The sequence below is a fragment of the Lissotriton vulgaris genome, chromosome 12, assembly GCF_964263255.1.
Source record: "Lissotriton vulgaris chromosome 12, aLisVul1.2, whole genome shotgun sequence".
Taxonomy (NCBI): domain Eukaryota; kingdom Metazoa; phylum Chordata; class Amphibia; order Caudata; family Salamandridae; genus Lissotriton; species Lissotriton vulgaris.
Window position 1 is genome coordinate 707551145 of NC_141700.1, and position 18739 is coordinate 707569883.

The following is an 18739-nucleotide window of genomic DNA, read 5'->3' on the forward strand; positions in this document are numbered from 1 at the left end:
TTTTTTTTTAAATCACAACCAACAGTCTCTTGACTTGAGTGTCGTCAACACAGATACACCAAACCAATCAAAACATATTCCAGCTCTGCATGTTTTGAGAACAGTTCATCTAGGTTTTTCTCAAGGGTCATAATTATCTACCATGTGCTGTTCGGCACTTTGTTGATAATGGAAGGAAGAAAGGTAATAAAATGTTGTTCTGAATGTGGGTTATTTGAATGTACACATGGACTTCTTATTCTGTTCTTATTGGTCTCTGGTCTTTGTATTATAACTATTGAAATTAATCAAAGCGAATAATGCTACAATAAGCGATTGTAAGTGTTTACACTAGCAAAAGTGGTGCATGTGTTCTAAAAAGAATATAGTAGCTGTTGCTTATAAATCAAGAGACAAAACTAAACTGTTTTATGAAATCATGATTACATTATTATGAAGAAGTTCCTCCACATGTATTGTATACAGTTTAACATAGCACCTTCAGCGTCAGGGACTGAACCCAGCGATAGACTAATGTGTGCATTACCAGCAGACTATTTTTAAGTTTTGATTTGTATTCAATACTCACATGGCTTGCACAGTTCTGTGTGCTGTAATTTCCTTCCACTGATATTTCAAAGTGCACACAAATAAAACATGTATTTTTTTTTTTTTAAAGGTACTGAACTCTTGGCTTGCAGCCTGGAAAATAAGTGGAAGGATCTGCGTATGTAAATATTGACAGCTTCCCAGTTACAGATGCCCCCACTCTGTTTCTCAAAAATGGATCAAGACCATCTACACCTGTATCACAATAACTACATGGTTGATGGTAAATGCAAATGCATTACACCTGTGTTTATTTGCAACTGTGTAGGCTTATGATTTGAAATCCATAATTTTCATCTAAGTGCTTCACTCTAGGGCCTTTATTAGTATATCAAGAACGGGTTTGTTTTAAACCATTTGTAAATATGGTGATCTGTTCCCAACTGTTCCCTCGCTCTTGCTGCGTTGTCCGTCAATGTGGTATTTTTATGGAAAAAGTTCCACCCGCATAAATGTCTTGAAGTGTGATTAAGATGTTCTCAACTTTTCATTTATATTAAATCATAGTTCACCCGTTCAAACCCCCCTCTATTTCTTGTGAATTAAACAATTGTATGCAAGTGTAGAACATTAAAGAGTGTTTTCTTTGTGGTAGATTTGTTTGAAACTTGGCTGGGACAAACACCATTTATTGACTTACAGAGGGCTGGTTGAACAGCCCCTTCATAACTCAGAGTGGTGGGAGATTACATTGACACAAAGGTGAACTTGGTGTTTACGCCTTAATGGTAACCAGAGAAACTAAGCACTGAATGGATGAAGCGTTCTATAATTCTCTTGCCAGTTCCAGACCTGTGACCATCTTCTAGGCGGAGTCCCATGGCACTGCCAATGTTGCTCAGAAAATAATTGACACGCTCAGTAGAATTCTTCAAGGGCATTTTAATAGTACATTTTTTTCACAGACAGAATCACTCGTGGTTTCAATTCTTCAGATCGCGTTCTCCCGAGGGGCTTACCCAGTGCTTAGATCATGAAGGTGGGGAGCATTGGGGTCTCAGAGGGTTGTGGTTCCTCAGGGATTACCAGGATGCAGAATGGGCAATAAAATCACCATTCTGTTGGGCCCAATTACTAAAAATACTATCCTGAAAAATATCCTTTACCCCCTAAATATGCAATCTTAAAGGAAAAACTTGTGGAAGATGCTAAAATATACAACCCAACTCAAAACATTTTAAGGTGCGTGTTACATGTCATTAAGTACTCCTCGGTCAGCATGCATTCATTTGAGCCATTTCAGAGGGGGAATGACAAGAGGGTGATGTCATAGGGAGATACCAATATGCTACATTTAGTGGAATGTAAATAAACCAGCACAGGACATTAAGAATGCCAACTATACACTTAAGACCGTCATGGCCATAATGAAAGACTGTGTAGGCTCAAGCACGTGGTCTCTTCCAAAAAGAACAGTCAAAAGTCAATGATATGTGGTTGGACAGAGTCCACCACACGCTTGACAGGGGGAGTTTAGGCGTGGGCTGATTAGAGATGAAGTTTCTCTCTGACATACAAGATCAGCGCCAATCACCTTTTGGGGAAGAGGAGTTGCCCCACCAGAGCTGGGAACCATGGCAAATGGACAATGTTGGACCAGCAGTGTTCAAATCATGGTGGAATTGTCTAGCTATCGTCAGAAAGCTCCTCAGCCCACCTAAACGACTTAAGCACTGGGATAGGCCCCGTAAGAAATAAAAACAGGTTTTATTTTAACCAGAGCTCTTTGCCAGATTTCCTTGCACTGAGCAAAGAGCTCTTGGCTTACACAAGGCAGTTGGTACAGTGATAGCAATATGATGACCTCCAAGGCATGCCATGGCCAGACCCCAAGCAGCAGCATGAAAACCACAGGCAGCGTGGGTGCACAAATCATTTCCCCATGAAGACAGCCTAGTCTCCTCCCTGACAAATTCCCAATCTGTGTTGTTAGAAACATGTCCAGAGCTGGGCTCTAGTCTAACTGCGGGAGGTAAGTGTTCTAGACTGAAGACCCCCTTGTTCCACTTTTAAGAGTCCATGGCCTCGATTCCAGATTCTCCTCAGTCCTCCTCTAAACACCCCTCAGCCGCTTGAAGTTACTCCACATTTTGTTCTTCTTTAGATAAAAATATTCAAGTATTTCAAACAAATGTGTTTTTCAGGAACGTCCCAGTACAAATCTCTCATGTGGTGACCAACTACAGATAACCAGCATTTTTTACCTCTTACTCAGCTCCCACAGGCCACCACCATCCAAAAACTCTGGACTCTGCATTCGGGAAATTAAATTCCAGAAGCTGTACAAATGTGGGAAATTCAGCCTTATCAAGATATCTACATATGCAAGCATTAGACAGTTCTCAGGAGATCCTGTAAGCTATCACCTATCCCATCTGCTTGTTCTGTTACCACTATAGCAGATAGCTCTGGAACTTTCCAATGGGTCTTGTAGGTCATTTCAAGAGTTGGAAGGCAACTCTCTTCCCTATTTTTCTGTCAAAATGCAAGTGTTGGGGATGCCCCCGATATACCTGAATTCATACAATGGCCACCTGCCACGCTGGATGGGGTGAAACTGCTGCTACCTGCTGTCAAAGCCACCCGCGAAGTCACATGTCACATCCCTCCAAAATGACAAGGACCCCCCAGTTTTGGGCGTCTTCAAGAGCCTTTACAGTCAGATCTTAGTTCAAACAAATCACAAATTCTTATTTTTTGACATTGTGCCATCCAAGTTCAACCTTGAATCTTCTCCGAATAGTTATTTTCCTAAATTTTTTCACGGCGAAGATCGGGAAGGTAAGGAGACAGACTAGATAAAAGTTCAGTGGGAAGAAGATATGAAGTCACGAGGGGTTACTCATTTACCGGAAAAAAATACTTTTTGTGCTATAACTAATCCGTCTTATAGACGACACAGGGCACGACTGTCAAGTAAACTCCACCAGCTTGCCAAGCCTCGTTTGTCCTCTACCACCAGGACACGTTCCTGAGCCTTGCCCATACTGTCAACTGCAGCTCTGCCTCCAACATTAAGGGCTCCCACGCCAAGACCCAGTTATTCTGCATGGCACCTCCCTGCAACTGAAAGGACAGCGCTAAACAGAAGACTTGGGGGAAGGTTAGCATACAATTCGTTTTTTTTAATCCCAGCCCGTTCTTCACCGAAGTGCACAGCCCTACCCTCCCTAGTGCCACCATTGTAGTATCTGCCTTCCAGAATCTCCTATTTTCGACGAGGGGAAGCTTGAAAAGTTGCTCAGGTCCTGGCAATGTCTGAGCAAGACATAGATCGGTTGCTTTGCCTCGAACAAACGATGGGGAGGGCGGAGGATGTTACCCAGTACCTTTGTTTGAACCGGACAAGTGTTTTTAGTTCAATAGGGCGTTGAATCCAGTGCCTCACTGCACCCTAAGCTTTTTTAATGGAGGATTAACTGACCTATCCCACCTTCCTAAGCTGGAACAGGTCCTGACTGCATCGAATGCATTTCAATAGGATGTGTCATTTTGCATTTTATGTCAGATACACGCTGTTTGGAACGACTATCAAAAGAGCTGTAGTGCCTGCTAATGGCAGCTTCTGAGCTATATAAATGCATAACAAGAATTACAACAACCTATATTTCTATTGATAGTAGGACCATTTTCCTTACTGTGCACAATACAATAAAACTGGAATTTACAAATGGCCTCATAGGGCGCACATATGGACCAATTTTTATTTTTCCGAGGTTTTTAGGAACTTGTCTGCAGAGTCCAATTGAATGGTATTCGGCTGAACTTTGGTGGGAATGACGCAATTATTTGGTTACAGTCGAGTGAAATTTTGAAATATTGAGGAAATATATTGTCACAATTAAACACAAAATACAGCCTTTTTTTAATTCCATCACGAGTATTGCCATTTATGTGATGGCTCACGTCACTAGTGGTCAGAAAAGCAATGCTGCCACCAGGTGGCCATTCTTATTCACTACCACCACGCAACTTTGAGCAGCCTTGGTCTGTTACTTCCCCTCTTGTATGTTGCTAGCTTGTCAGACTGCGCTGCATTTGACTGGACACGCAGAATCCGTGCACCGATGTTGTAACAGCATACGTGTTCAGGAGCGCTAGGGCTACACCTCTGGGCGGAACAGCCCACTATTGGGGCAGAGCACTTTCCTAGCATCCTCTTGGTCCCCATCCATTTCACTGGTTGGGCAGAAATGGACCAGTTCAAGGTGACCAGTTGACTTCATGTCACGAGGGTAACCATGTAAAAGTTCTAGGCTTTTATTTTTCAAACCGGTATTTTCAGGTGTTTTAGTCTAAGTTGTTTAATAGACCAGAAATAGAATTTCCATTAATACTATAGCTTGTTAATAGAAAACCCACGCTAGATTGTATGAATCTCCTAATGTGGCTATCCACAATGGCAGGAAGTGAGCTGGGTGCTACAGCTTGGGGTGGCGTCTCGGCGTCGGCGTGAGGCACAGACCCTATCGTGGCCATAGGAAGCAACAGTGGTTGGGTTCAGCTGCAGACAGGGGACTTGCGCTTCCTGTTTAGCTCTGTCACAGCTTTTCATCATATAGCTTCCCAGAGCTGCTGTTTTCCCACAACTCTTTCCCATACCATTGGGCCTGCATTAAGGACACTATCTCGGGCAAAGTACAGCAAACTACTCACAGCGGACCCTTCATGGTACAATCAATTGTGGAGTTAAGAACTTTTACTGTTTGTTTGCCCCCTTCCAGGGTGCTGTACTGTGATCCTTGAACAGTTACTATAAGGCCCAGCCTTGAGGTCGCTGATCGACCCCTTAAGGTTCATAAAACTGTTGTCTCTAGTTCCTCCACCAAGATTCATACTGCTGTGGCTACTACTTCTTAACTAAAATTTACAGTGCCTGCAATCTTGGTCTGTCCCTTAAGATCCGCAGAGTAGAGACCCCAGTCTCTCCATCATGGTCCAAAGCAATGTGGATCGTGGTCCCTCCCCCAAGATCCACAGCTAGGGCCCTGGTCTCTCTCCTTGGGTCCAGAACACTGGGCGCTGCTCCGAGATCAGCAAAACTGGGGGACCCAGATTCTTTGCCCTGCTGGAGCCAGTAGTCCCATAACTCAAATTACAGTGCTGAGGTCCCGGGCACTTCCCATAAATCCTAAAGGTAGGGTCCCGGGTCTCTTCCCCATGCCTTACAGTTGAGTTACGACTGCTGGCTCCACCAGGAAGATTCACAGTATTAGGCTCTGGCGTTTGTAGATCATGTAAACGATGCTGGGCCCCAGGGCTATCACTAAGATCAACAGAGCTAGATACTTGGTGTCCCTCGTCCAAGATCCACAGCTCTATGGTTCCCCATCCCCCACGTTCTTACATTAAGGTGCACTACACTGGGGCCTTGAAGCACCGCCCCTCCCTTGCAAGCTCTAGTTTGCCAGATACCCAAAACTGTAGCTCCGGATCTCCTCCTACAGATCGATTGAACTTTTATACAGCTATCTGCTACCCTAAAGGGTGCCCTGGAGCTAAGAGCACAGCTCTGTGCCAACTGCTGCACCACAAGAGGCTTTAGCAGACTCATTTGAAAACACTGTGGCTCCCCGTTACTCCTAGGGGTACAGCTATGGTATCATTGACACAGAATCTAAAGCGCTTGGAGACCAGTCCTCCCTCTTGAGGTCTAAAGCACTGACGCTTGGTTCCCCTGTTCAAGATGCATTGCGCTGGCGCGGCTGGGCACTAGTCAGGCACAGCGACAGGGCAGCAGGTGCTTCCTGCAAATATGAGCCCCATCTCTTCAGCTCCTCCAGGTCGGAACCTTGCCCAGTGGCTACCAAAAGCACTTGATGACAGGTCAGTCACTGCAGGTCACTCCTGGGGCACAGCTCTGTGGCTCCCAGTCCCTCCACTCAAGAGCACAGCTACATGCCCCAGTCCTTCCTGCCATGGAAATGGCTATCTGTCCCCATACCCCTGCCCCACAACCAAGGCCCTTGATGCTATTAATAAGTTCAAAGCCTGCAAAAACACAGCACAAGCTACCGGCACCCCCTTATCGATCTATGGCTTTTCCTCATTCTCGCTAAACGCAGTGGACTAGGGAAGGGGGGGCCCACACGACTGGCGCCTACTACGGAGGGATTAGGAGGCAGAGCTACAGCAACACCCAGGAGCCCTGACCAGCAAGCTCCACTGTCTGCTGGCAGGGCCCACACTCTTCTGGCAATGCGCACCATTCACACCCTACCCACCCTCCCCGCTTGGTCTTTCATCGGCAGTGATTGCAAAGGTAGATGCTGGAGTACTTTGGGGTGAAACTTGGGGTGGAGCGGAGGAAGAGACTAGAGAAAGAGTGGAGTTTCGAAATGCCGCCTCGTCCATAGCGGCCCATGTCACCTGGCAGCACCTGGGCGACGCTGGCAGCGGTGCCCACAATTCTAATTGTCATTTGCAGCCGAGTTTCCTCGGTAAGGAATGTACGTTTTGTGCCAAGATAACCATGGTGAGTTAAGGTGCTCTGACAAGCAACAGGACCCATTTGATCTGCAAGTTCTCAGAATGTGGGTTGCCTGTGGCGCTACATCACTCTCTTTAAGTCGAGGAGGAAGAAGAGGGAGGCTGCTGGTTCCCCCCTCCCACTAAGCAGAGGTAAGAGACAGCACTACCAGATCTGCTACATTGACACAACGTGTGTCATATTTTCATACTCTGCTACACACACACAGTGTACAGAAATACCAAGCAGTGCTGCCCGTACACTGTGCCACTGGTAAGAAAGAACCCATCTCGCACTCTGAGAAGTCACAGCGAAGGAGGATTTGGCATTAACCCATCTCCAAGTCTCTTCCATGCCCCTCCACCCGAGAACACCCTGGAAAGATTAGAGAGTACAATAAAGGAATGTTACAGAAGCATTTCATGTGCAGCTGGTGGCAGCGGTGGGATACGGCGCTGGAGGTGGGGCAGCGGCCTGCGGTTGCCTCCCTCTGTCTCTGCCAACACCGGGGCCTTTCCGCAGCCAGCATGCACTGGCACCCCCAAGACAAAGTGCGCATTTTCAGAACCCCTCAACCATGACGGGGTGTTTGGTAGTGTCAGTCCTGATGCAATGGCTGCGGAAAGGAGAGCGCGGGAAGTAAGAACAGGCGCCAGTGAGTGAGCGTGGCTAAGACACGTGCTCCCTCGCCACTAAATCCCCTGCACTCCATTCCCACCCTCGGCTGCTTACCAACAAGCGGAATTGGTCCTCCTACATCTGAATTAAGACATTTAAAGTTCGCGAAAGGTACAGAGGGACGTAAATTAAAATACACGTCTAAAAATCCTCTAGTAACAAAATTCTACGTACAGACAAAATATATATAATATATATGTATAAATAACAAAAAGAGATTGTTGGGCTGTATTTACAGGACACACACATCTTGCACACGCACACACACACACACACTGGGAGGGCTCCGACGGAGCCCCCGGTGAAGGGGGAGGGGGGGACTGGAAGATATGGCTGAGATATAGGAAATTCGGATCCCTCAAGCCCTCCCTGGTCGTAATGGTGGGAAACGGCTGCTCTGGCGAATCCCTTAGGTGCTGAAGTACACTGCAGAGTAAAGAAAGGAAAATGAGGATTACGTTTTGCACAAACAAAAAAAACTACAAAACAAATAGCCAAGAGTTATGACTCAAACACTGCAGAAAAACATCTAATCATTGACTGGACTGAACAGTTTATTACCTGTAACGTTAATTATTCGTTATGAGCTCTTAATTACATTCTTTTTTGGTCTAAAAAAAGGGCACATTGGAAGTCTCGTCCCAGGTACTGAAGGGAACTACTTTATCTGCGGATCGCCTAGACGAAGCAAACACTTCTGCATATGGAGATACCATGACTAAGGCGGGATCAACAAACGTTCTGTTGCACATTCGTGTTTTTCCCAAAGATTACTACAAATAGAAAAATTGCCATCAGAACCAAAGAAACCTTTTCACTGAGGATCCAAGGTAGAGCTGAGTGAAATGTTCTTCCTCAGAAGACTAATGAACTGAAAAGAACAGCTCTTAGCTACAGACCCCTGACGCGAGACTTCATCCCGGAGTTCTAAGAGAACTTGGGTCAGCCTTGGGAGACAGTGAATTCTAATCCCAGATACCTGGTAGAACAACAAAATGTGCAATTTTATTTCTTCTCTTTTAAGTCTGTCTTAACAGCACAGCTGCCTGAAAGATGCATTGTTACTATTTCTTTAAAATATACGTAGAGTGGATTTTGATTGCACCCAGTGGAGCATTACACTCTGACCTCAAGCAATCGGTTGTCTAATTTATTATTCTGCCTTTCACAAAGTGCTTCTATGGGAATGCATGTGGGACCATTTTTAGATCTGTAAAGTACACTCATTTATCATGTTATTTGTGAAATTCAATTTATCTCCTATATTCATTCCAGAAAGAAAGCAATGTTTTGCGACTTTTCCCAGAGTTGGTAACTTGTACATCATGAGATTGCATCATTAACAACATTTATGCATGTAACACATGAAAACAACAGGAGTTGTATGCATTGGCACACTGCAGCAAAATCTATTAACTTTGACAATCTTTGTTTTCCTTCAGAATACATTTTTGAGAGACACATTTTACTCAGTGTTGTAAGAACGTATGTCCATGCAACAGCCCACACATGGCTGCTGTTAGGCTGCAAAGATAGTTCGCTACACACCATGCTTCACTATTCAAAGAGGTACCTGCAGAGGCAGACAGATGGCAGCCCCAGGCTGTAGAAGGTTCTGATGTGGGCTCTCCCTCTTAGTAAGACACTTCAATTTTCAAACCACCTACAGCTTTACATACGGCCCAAAGATAGGGGAAGATTATAGCACGTATGTGGGGAGAACTACCTTACAGAGCTAGGTGGCTTTAGCATCTCACCACTCCACAATGTCTAAATAGATCTGGACAGTGCCAGACTCAAAAGTCAGAACCACGTGTCCAAAAATTCACACATGTATGGAAATAAGCTTTGGCAAAGCCAAAAGTTCGCACCTATAAAACCTATTAGCTTCCCTAATGTTTTTGAACCATGTTGTGAACTTCACAGCGGTTGTGTGTGTGTGTGTGTGTATATATATATGGATTATGTTACTTACCATGTAAGCATCTGTCTTGGCATGTAGTGCTGGAAATTCACATGCTTTGTGCAAGTCCGCCATCTAGTGTTGGGCTCGGATGATTACAATTTTTGATCTGTTCCAAGAAGTTTTCTTCGAGTAACGAGGATGTGCGGCGACTCCTCTTTGGAACACTGTGCATGGTCATCAATGCCATTGTTTTGCCATGAGTAGGTGAGAATGGAAGAATGCTGTATATGTAGCATGGAGATGTCCATGCGTTAGTATAAAGTAAAGTGTATGAACTGCAACCTACCAAAGAATTTTCGCGGGAGGAGGGTTGGCGCATGTGAATCTATAGCACTACATGCCAAGAACAGATGCTTACAGGGTAAGTAACAGTCTGTTCGAGGCATGTGTGCTGTAGATACACATGCTTTGATTAGACTTGAAAGCACTCCCTCTCCCTGGGCAGTAGTTAACTTGTGGGGGTTGCAGTTGTTTGAAAAGAAGTTTTTCAAAGTACTGCTTCACTAACATTGGCTTTTTGGCGTACAAATACATCCACACAAAGTTTTGAAAAGGTGTGGCGAGTAGACCATGTTGCTGCTCTACAAATATCAGCAATAGGAATGCTCCCTAAAAAAGACTTAGAAGCTCCAATTTTCCTAGAGGAGTGTGCTTTTGGTGGCACAGGTAAAAGTAGTTTCGCTTTTGCATAGCAGGTCTGGATGCATTTAACAATCCATTTTGAAATGCTCTATTTTGAAATTGCTTTTCTTTAACGAGGAGGTGCAAAGGCAACAAACAAGGGTTACGTTTTTCTAAAGGATTTAGTCCTGTCAGTGTAATACATCAATGTTCTTTTTATATCTAAAGTGTGTAAGGCCCTGTCTGCAACTGTATCTGGTTGTGGGAAAACAAACCGGTAAATCAATGGATTAATATGGAAATTGCAAATGACTTTTGGTAGGAATTTAGGGTTAATTCTAAGCAGTACCCTGTCTCTTTGTAGTTGAAAGAAAGTCTCTTCTAGAGTGAATGCCTGAATTTCACTGGAACTTCTAAGAGAAGTAATAGTGATTAAAAAGGCGAGTTTCCCAGAAAGATATTGCAATAAACAAGAATGTAATGGTTCGAAAGGAGGACTCCATTAATCTAGTTAAGACAATGTTTAAGGAGAAATTATTCTTTTAAGGCACTCCATAAAAGCTTTTAACACAGAAATTTTAAACACAGATATGTGTTGTCCATTTTGGAGAGATGCTGCAATTGCTGCAAGATGTAATCATATAGAAGTACATGATAATCCTGCAGTTTGTAAATGCAATAGGTATAACATAAGTGAAACTTTGCCTGAAGAGGTTTAACATTTTGTTTGTGACAGCAGATAAAGTGTTTCCATTTTGCTGCATTACATTGCCTTGCAGTTTGTTTAGACGCCTCTAAAATAATGTTCATTCATTAAGGAGGTAAATTTAAGTATCCAAATTCTTTAGGAGTCAAATTGCAAGATTCATTTTTGGGGGATTGGGATGTCTTAGTGCTCTGTGATTCTGTGTGAGAAGGCCCGGGTTCAGGTGAAGCTTTTCATGAGGAACTAAAGATAGTTTCAGATGTGTTGAAAACCATGGATGTCGAGCCCATGTTGGAGCTATTAGTATCATGGTGAGGGATGTCTCTCTGAGTTTCCTGACCACTAATGGACGTAGTGGGAGAGGTGGAAAAGTGTATGCAAATATCCCTGAGGATTTGATCCATAGAGCATTACCTTTGGATTGATGGTATGGGTATCTGCTTGCGTCGTGTGGGCATTTTGCATTTTCTTTCGTTACAAAGAGGTCTATGTCTGGAAACTCCCACTTGGGAAAGTATGGTTGGAGAACATTGGGATGAATCTCCGATTTGTGGACTTGTTGTTGCGTTCTGCTTAGAAAGTCTGCAGTTTGATTGCTTGTCCCTGGGACATGTTCTTCTAGGACACTAATGTTGTGATGTATTGTTAGTCGCCATATTTTCTGTGGAGAGTGTGCCCCCCCCCCCTGTTTTCGTAAATACATTGTTGTCATCTGTTCAAATTAGGACAACAGTGTTGAAAGTGAGGTAGGAAGGCTTTCAATGCTAGATAAACGTCTTGCAGCTTGGTGACTGACATGGAGATTCCTGTATTTGGAATCCCATACTTCCTGAGTAGTGAGGTTGTGGAGATGTGCACCCTAACCTGTTAGGAAAGCATCTGTTGTGTTATATGGGGAACTGGGTCACGAAACAACTGCACTTTGGTTAACTTCTGTGGTTTGTCCCATTGCAGAGAGCGATTTGTGAGGCTGTCTACCAACTCTACATCATGAAGGTGGCCCAGTGATGGAGTTCACTGTTGAGCGAGACATTGTTGTAGAGGTCTCATATTTAGTTGGGCTTGTGGAACTAAGTGAATACAGATGCCATCAAGTCTAGAAGTCTGAGAAATGTTTTTGCTGGAAGTCTATTTCCTGTCTGAAACTGTGGAAGTAATGTTGCTATGTTGTGTACTCTCTGTTTGGGTATGCTAGTGCTGATTGTGTGTTCAGGATAGCGCCTAGGTACAACTGAGTTCTGGTTGGTTGTAGATGAGATTGTTGTAGATTGATGGTAAAACCTTCCTCTTTTGAATGGTTGGGTCTACCTGTGGCCCAAAAAGGAGTTCCTTATCAAATGACAGATTTAACATTACCTGCTGTACTGCAGGTTACATTTCCTGGTACCCTTAGCAATGCTTACCAACGTAATAGGATACTGGCGTTAATATCGCTAGCAGCAGTTTCCGCTGCATCTAAAACACACTTAATAAATAGTGAATGAAGGTAAACTTATTATAGACAATTATATTGACTCCTATTTTTGTGCTCCTCTGGGAGATGCTGGAGGAGCCCCTCCGTTTCATCCCCGTGGGCCCTGTCATAACTTGCTAATAAAGCTTGGCTACTGGTTGTACACCTGGAGGTGGTTCATCTCCAGTTGTTTGTGAGGTTGCTCTTTTTCTGGCATTGGACACTACCAAATAGACTGGGTGAGGGCCTTAAATAAAAATGGAGTCTGAAGGTCCTGCCTTGTACTTTGTCAATGCGCGGAGTATTTATCCTTGCTTTGACTTGGTCTTTAAAAATTTCGTCAGAATGACAGGTCATACCCTAAGTAAATGCAAGTTTTGTGTCCCCTCTCTGTGCAGTAGACAAGTGTTGAATAGAAAATCCTCCTCTATAGAATCTTTATATAACGGAAGGAGTAGTTTCTGTCCTGTAACTCCAGTTCTGTAGTAGGGGTATCTCCGTTATAGTCATAATCTAGTGAATAGTCCCGCCCATGTGCGTGGACCCCGGCAATCAAAAATAATCTCTTAAGTTGTCAAAATAATGCAGAAACTGCAAAGACACTTAAGAGAGAATTTAAAGACAAATAATGCAGCCTATATCCACAGGCTACACTGTCCAGTACTTCAACTAGAAATTCCACCAAAAAACACTACACATAATACAGCCTGCCAGTTTCTACCATAGAGAAACTTGCCTCCCCCAGTAAAAGACTCTGGAATGATAGAGAGGAAGGTAGGGACAGACAAGCCCCATAGGCTGCCATTATGTGGCTTAAATAGGATACTGTGCCTTTAAGAGAACTTTCCAGAACTTCTCCCAGTATCCCAGAATGCATAGCAGGTCCCTCTACTTTCAGTTCTTTTTGAAGGCGAAGCACGCCAGACCTGTCGCATTCCTTACATGATGAAATATCTCCACCGGGGAGGAGGGCGGGCGCTTATGACTATAACAGAGATACCGCTACTACAGAACTGGAGTTACAGGACAGAAACTACTCCTTCTGTAGTAGGGGATCTCTGTGTATAGTCATAATCTAGTGAATAGAATGGCAAGCCCATCCCCACACCAAAGCGGCGGTGGAGAATAAATACATAACGCCACTACTGTGCGAACAAATTCTGCAGCGAAGCCTGCCCAACCTCAGCGTCTGCCCTGGCGTCAGTGTCCAGGCAGTAATGCTTAGCAAAGGTATGAACCGACTTCCAAGTGGCTGCCTTGCAGATTTCAGCAATCGGCACGTTACGGAGCAGAGCCGTCGTGGCAGCTTTGCCCCTGGTGGAATGAGCCTTAGGCTTACCTCCTAAGGTCTTATTAGCCTTTTGGTAACACAATTGTATGCAGGACACAATCCACCTAGAGATGGACTGTTTAGAGGTCGCAAGACCCGTCCTGACCGATCCATAATTGATGAACTGGTCAGACCTACGAATATCTTTGGTTTTATCCAGATAAAATTTCAACACCCTCCTAACATCCAGGGAATGGAGAGACATCTCCGCTGGGGATGAAGGGTTCTGAAAAAACGTAGGCAAAGTTATGGTCTGGTTGACATGAAAATCAGAAATAACCTTGGGAAGAAATTTAGGGTGAGTACGCATAACAACCTTAGCAGCATGAAACACAGTATAAGGTTCAGTAAAACACAACGCCTGAATTTCACTCACCCTGCGGGCCGATGTAATGGCCACGAGGAACGCCGCCTTCCAGGACAGGTGCTGCAACAAAGCCTTATGAATAGGTTCAAAAGGCTCCTTCATCAACCTGGACAGCACCACATTCAATTCCCATGAAGGCGAAGGAAGCCTGACAGGAGGGAATACTTTCTTCAATCCTTCCAGAAAATCTTTGATCACAGGAATCTGGAAAAAGGAAGTCTGTGAAGGGCATTTCCTGTAGGCAGTCAATGCAGCAAGATGAACCTTAATGGAATGAACATTAAGGCCAGACTGCGCCAAATGTAAAAGGTAAGGAAGGATGACATCTTCCTTACAGGTCGTAGGGTCATAGTTCTTAGACTGGCACCAGATACAAAACCTCTTCCACTTGTAAGCATATGAAGTTCGAGTGGAAGGTCTCTTAGACTCCTTCAGTATGTCCATGCAATCCTCGGGCAGATTCAGATGGCCATATTGCACTATCTCAGGAGCCATGCCGCCAAACTCAAAGACGAGGGGTTGGGGTGTAACATCCGTCCCCCGAACTTCGTGAGAAGGTCCGGCCTGCACGGCAACCGAATGTGAGGAAGGAGAGACCGGTGAAGGAGGTCCGTGAACCACCACTGCCTGGGCCACTCCGGGGCAATGAGTAGCATCCGAGCCCTGGATCGGGCCAGCTTGATGAGCACCGCCGGAATCAGGGGAATGGGCGGAAAGGCGTACAGAAAGCTGTTCGTCCAGTCGATCTATAACTCATTCCCCAGCGTCCCTTGCTGGAAGTACCTGGAGGCGAAGTCTCTGCACTTGCTGTTTTCGGCGGTGGCGATCAAATCTACGTCTGGAGTTCCCCACCTTGCGAAGACTTCTCCTAGTACTTCGTCGTTTATGACCCACTCGTGGTTTTCCTGAACCAGCCTGCTCAGTGCGTCTGCCTGAACATTCTGCACACCTGGCAGATGGGTAGCCGTTATCGTAAGTCCTCTGGCTAGGAGCCAGTGCCAGATCGCCTGCGCCTCCCGTGACAGAGTGCGCGATCTCGAGCCCCCCTACTTGTTGAGGTAATACATCGTGGTGGTATTGTCCGTCTGTACAAGCAGAGAGTTGGTCTGGAAGGACGGAAGAAAGGCCTTCAGTGCCAAGTGAACAGCCCTGAGTTCCAGGAAATTGATGTGATACGTGGCCTCCATCGGCGACCACGTTCCTTGAATCTGTAGAGTCCCGGAGTGCGCTCCCCATCCCAGGAGAGAAGCATCCGTCACGACAGTCTGCGTGGGAATGTCCTTGTGAAAGGGAACCCCTCTGAGGAGATTCTCCGCCGAACACCACCACTTCAGAGACTGAAGAGCATGCAGCGACAGTCGAATCTTGTCGTCCCAAGACCCCTTCCTCTGATCCCACTGGTCCTCCAAGCACTCCTGCAGCGGTCTCATGTGCAGCCGTGCATGTGGCGTCAGGAAGATACAAGAGGCCATCGATCCCAGTAGAGAAGACACCGTCCTCACTGTTGTAGATGGAGTTGTCATAAGAGCCTGAGCCTTCCGAAGGAGTGATAATCGTCGCTCTTCCGAAGGAGACACGCTTGCTGACAGCGTATTGATGGAGGCTCCCAAGTACTGTATGCATTGGACCGGAGTCGGGACAGACTTGGCCATGTTGATGTGCAGCCCCAGCTTGTTCAAGAGAACGCACGTCTTCTGGAAGTGTGCTCACGCTTCCTAGAAGGAGGATGCCTTGATCAGCCAATCGTCCAGGTACGGGTAGACGAGCACCTTGTTCTTCCTCAGGTGTGCTGCTACCACCGCCATGCACTTCGAGAATGTTCTCGGCGCAGACTTCAGTCCGAATGGGAGTACTGTGTATTGATAGCGATTGGTGCCGACTTGGAACCGCAGGAACTTCCTGTGTTTGTGTGCAATGGGCACATGGAAGTAAGCATCCTGTAGGTCTATAGCGCACAGCCAGTCTCCCTGTTGCAACTGAGGGTAAATCTGATGCAACGACAGCATGCGAAACTTTTCCCTGCGAATCCATTTGTTTGCCTGCCGCAAGTCCAGAATGGGCCTGAACTCGTTCTTGTCCTTCTTGCGAACCAGAAAACCTGGAGTACAGACCTCTTCCTCTCTGAGACAGAGGTACGTCTTCTATCGCCCTTTTCCTCAACAGGATATCCGCTTCCGCCTGAAGCTCGCGCAGCTGAAACTGCGAGCTGACCGGGGGAATTGCTGGAGGAGGGCTGGTGAACCGAAGACTGTATCCATTGCAAACAATATTCAGCACCCACTTGTCCTGAGTAATTTTTCTCCACTCTGCCAGAAAAAATTGAATGCTTCCCCCTACCGGAGTGGGTAACAGATCCGGGGGAAGTAGGTTCCTAGGGCCTGGACCCAGCCTGGCCCTTGGGCGCTGGGGCCGACTGCTGGCCTCCTCTGCCCTTCTGGCGCTTTTGGAATGGCTTACGGAACTGGTGTTGCTGTTGCGATTGCCCCGAAGCCTGGCCCCGTCCTCGGCCTTGCCCGCCGAACCGCCGTTGGAAAGGGCGGTACGTCTTCTTGGTCTCTTTAGGCTTCTCCAGGCCCACAGCCGTTAGCGTCTCGGCCTCCGCCTTCATGCGGGCCATCTCATCGTCCGCATGCTTCCCGAAGAGGGTCTCACCGGAGAATGGTAGGTTGGCCACCCTCTGCTGTGCGTCCGGTTTCAGGGACATAAGCCGGAGCCATGCGTGGCGTCGTTGGTTGACTCCGTGGCAAAATCCGTGAGCAGCCAACAGGGAAGAGTCCGCCGCAGCGCTGATAATCTGGTTCACTACCAGCATCCCCTCATTCAGCACTTCCATGAAGTCCTCACGCTTTTCCCGAGGTAAATGCTCAGCAAACCGCTCGAGGGAGTCCTAGAGGGCGCGGTCGTATCGGCGCAACAGCGCCGTGGCACTTGCAGCTTTCATGGAGGTAGCGGAAAATCCACAGACTTTCCTCCCCGCCGAATCCATCCACCTGGACTCCTTATCAGGGGGAACCGTGGAGGACGGAGTGGTGGCATGCTGCTTGCGGGCCGCCGTCACAATGACAGAGTCAGGAGGGGGTTCCGTTCTCAGAAAGGCCGGGTCCGAATCAGGAGCCCGGTACTTCTTCAGCAACCTCGATGGAGCCGCCCTCGTCACCGCAGGGGTGAGAAACAGGGCCATAGCCGGTTCCTCCAGGCCCGGCACCAGAGGTAGGAGAGGACAAGACAGGTGTTTTTGATACAATGTCTCAAAAATGACTGAAGTCTTCGGAGTAGGCACCGTCAGGGATATGCCCAACTTCGCAGCGCCCCTTAAAAGGACGTCATGGAACGCCAGCAGGTCATAAATCGGGGACACCCTCGTGTCCGGTGACCCCGACAGGGTAGGAGAATAGTCCCGGGTCCCAGAGGACCTCGTGTGTGAGCGAGATTCGCGCCTCCTGTGGCGGCGTCTCGACCTCGTGGATGATCTGCGTCGCGATCTCTCCCTTCTCCCAGAGAGAGAGCGAGACCTGCCAGCCCGTGGTGGGGTCTTCCTTGGCTCCTCACGGGGTTTCGGTTTTGGGGTCCCCTTAGGAGGAACAGGCAAAGACGGCAGGGAAGTGGACCTCGGCGGAGGAACCTTCGGCTGCGGGGTGGGCCCATGCGGAGGGACAGGAGGTGGTGGAGGGTCGCCTGAAGGAAGTGGTGGTTTGGGTGGAGGATCCTCTTTAGGAACAGGAGGAGGAGTCCGAGTCCGAGGCCGAGATGGCGTGTACACCTCTGAGTACACCGAGCCCGGTGACCCTTTAGGCGAAGGGGGCGGAGAGCCAGCCCCATCAGCAGGTGATCGCTTTCTCTTGCGTCCTCCACTAGAAGTAGCGTGACTCCTGGGACTAGAATCCCTCTTGCGCCGTTTCGGAGAGGCTGAACGACTCCTAGACGCCGACCGCTTTCTGCTAGACGCAGAGCGTCGCTTTTCTGGCGTCGAACGACGCTTCCGTGACTTCGGCGTCGATCGCCGCCTCCGCGACGTCGACCCTCTTTTCCTCGACGTCGAACGCCGATCCCTCGACGTCGACCTCTTCCTCCGCGACGTCGTACGCCGCCTCCGCGACGTCGAGCGTTCCGTCTTCGACGACGAGCGCCGCCGTCGTCTTGATGCTCTCGACGTCGAGGAGCCCCTCGACGTCGACCGGTGCTTCGACGGCGATCGCCGGTGTCGCCTCGACGGCGATCGACTGTGTCGCCTCGACGGCGAGCGTCGATGCTTGTCACTTCGCCTTCGGCGTCGATAGGAAGACCTCGACGTCGACGAAGACGATGACGTCGACGGTGGCTTCGACGGCGACTTCTCCATGATCTTCGATGTCGAGCCGTCACGCCGTCTCGACCCGGAGCCCCGGGGAGAAGGGGAGCACACCGCCGTCATCCCTCTCGACGTCGTCGATGCAATCGACGTCGACGGAGACCGGGACCGTTTGCTGGACTTCCTGCCCCTGGGGAGCCCCCCAGAGGCCTCAGCAGAGGCAGAGGGAACCTTCCCAGCCTGCCCAGACCCACCTGCAGCCGCCTCTCCTCA

General features: G+C 47.4%; 1 protein-coding gene across 1 annotated transcript in view; it reads right to left on the reverse strand.

Moving 5' to 3' along the window:
• Positions 1 to 1450: 1450 nt before the first annotated feature.
• VAMP2 (vesicle associated membrane protein 2) overlaps positions 1451 to 18739 on the reverse strand; it is a 107964-nt gene continuing 90675 nt past the window's right edge. The window contains exon 5 of the mRNA XM_086945954.1: positions 1451 to 8161. Within this exon, the coding sequence (XP_086802080.1) occupies positions 8145 to 8161 (17 nt within the window). The 3' untranslated portion in view covers positions 1451 to 8144. The remainder of the gene's footprint in view (positions 8162 to 18739) is intronic.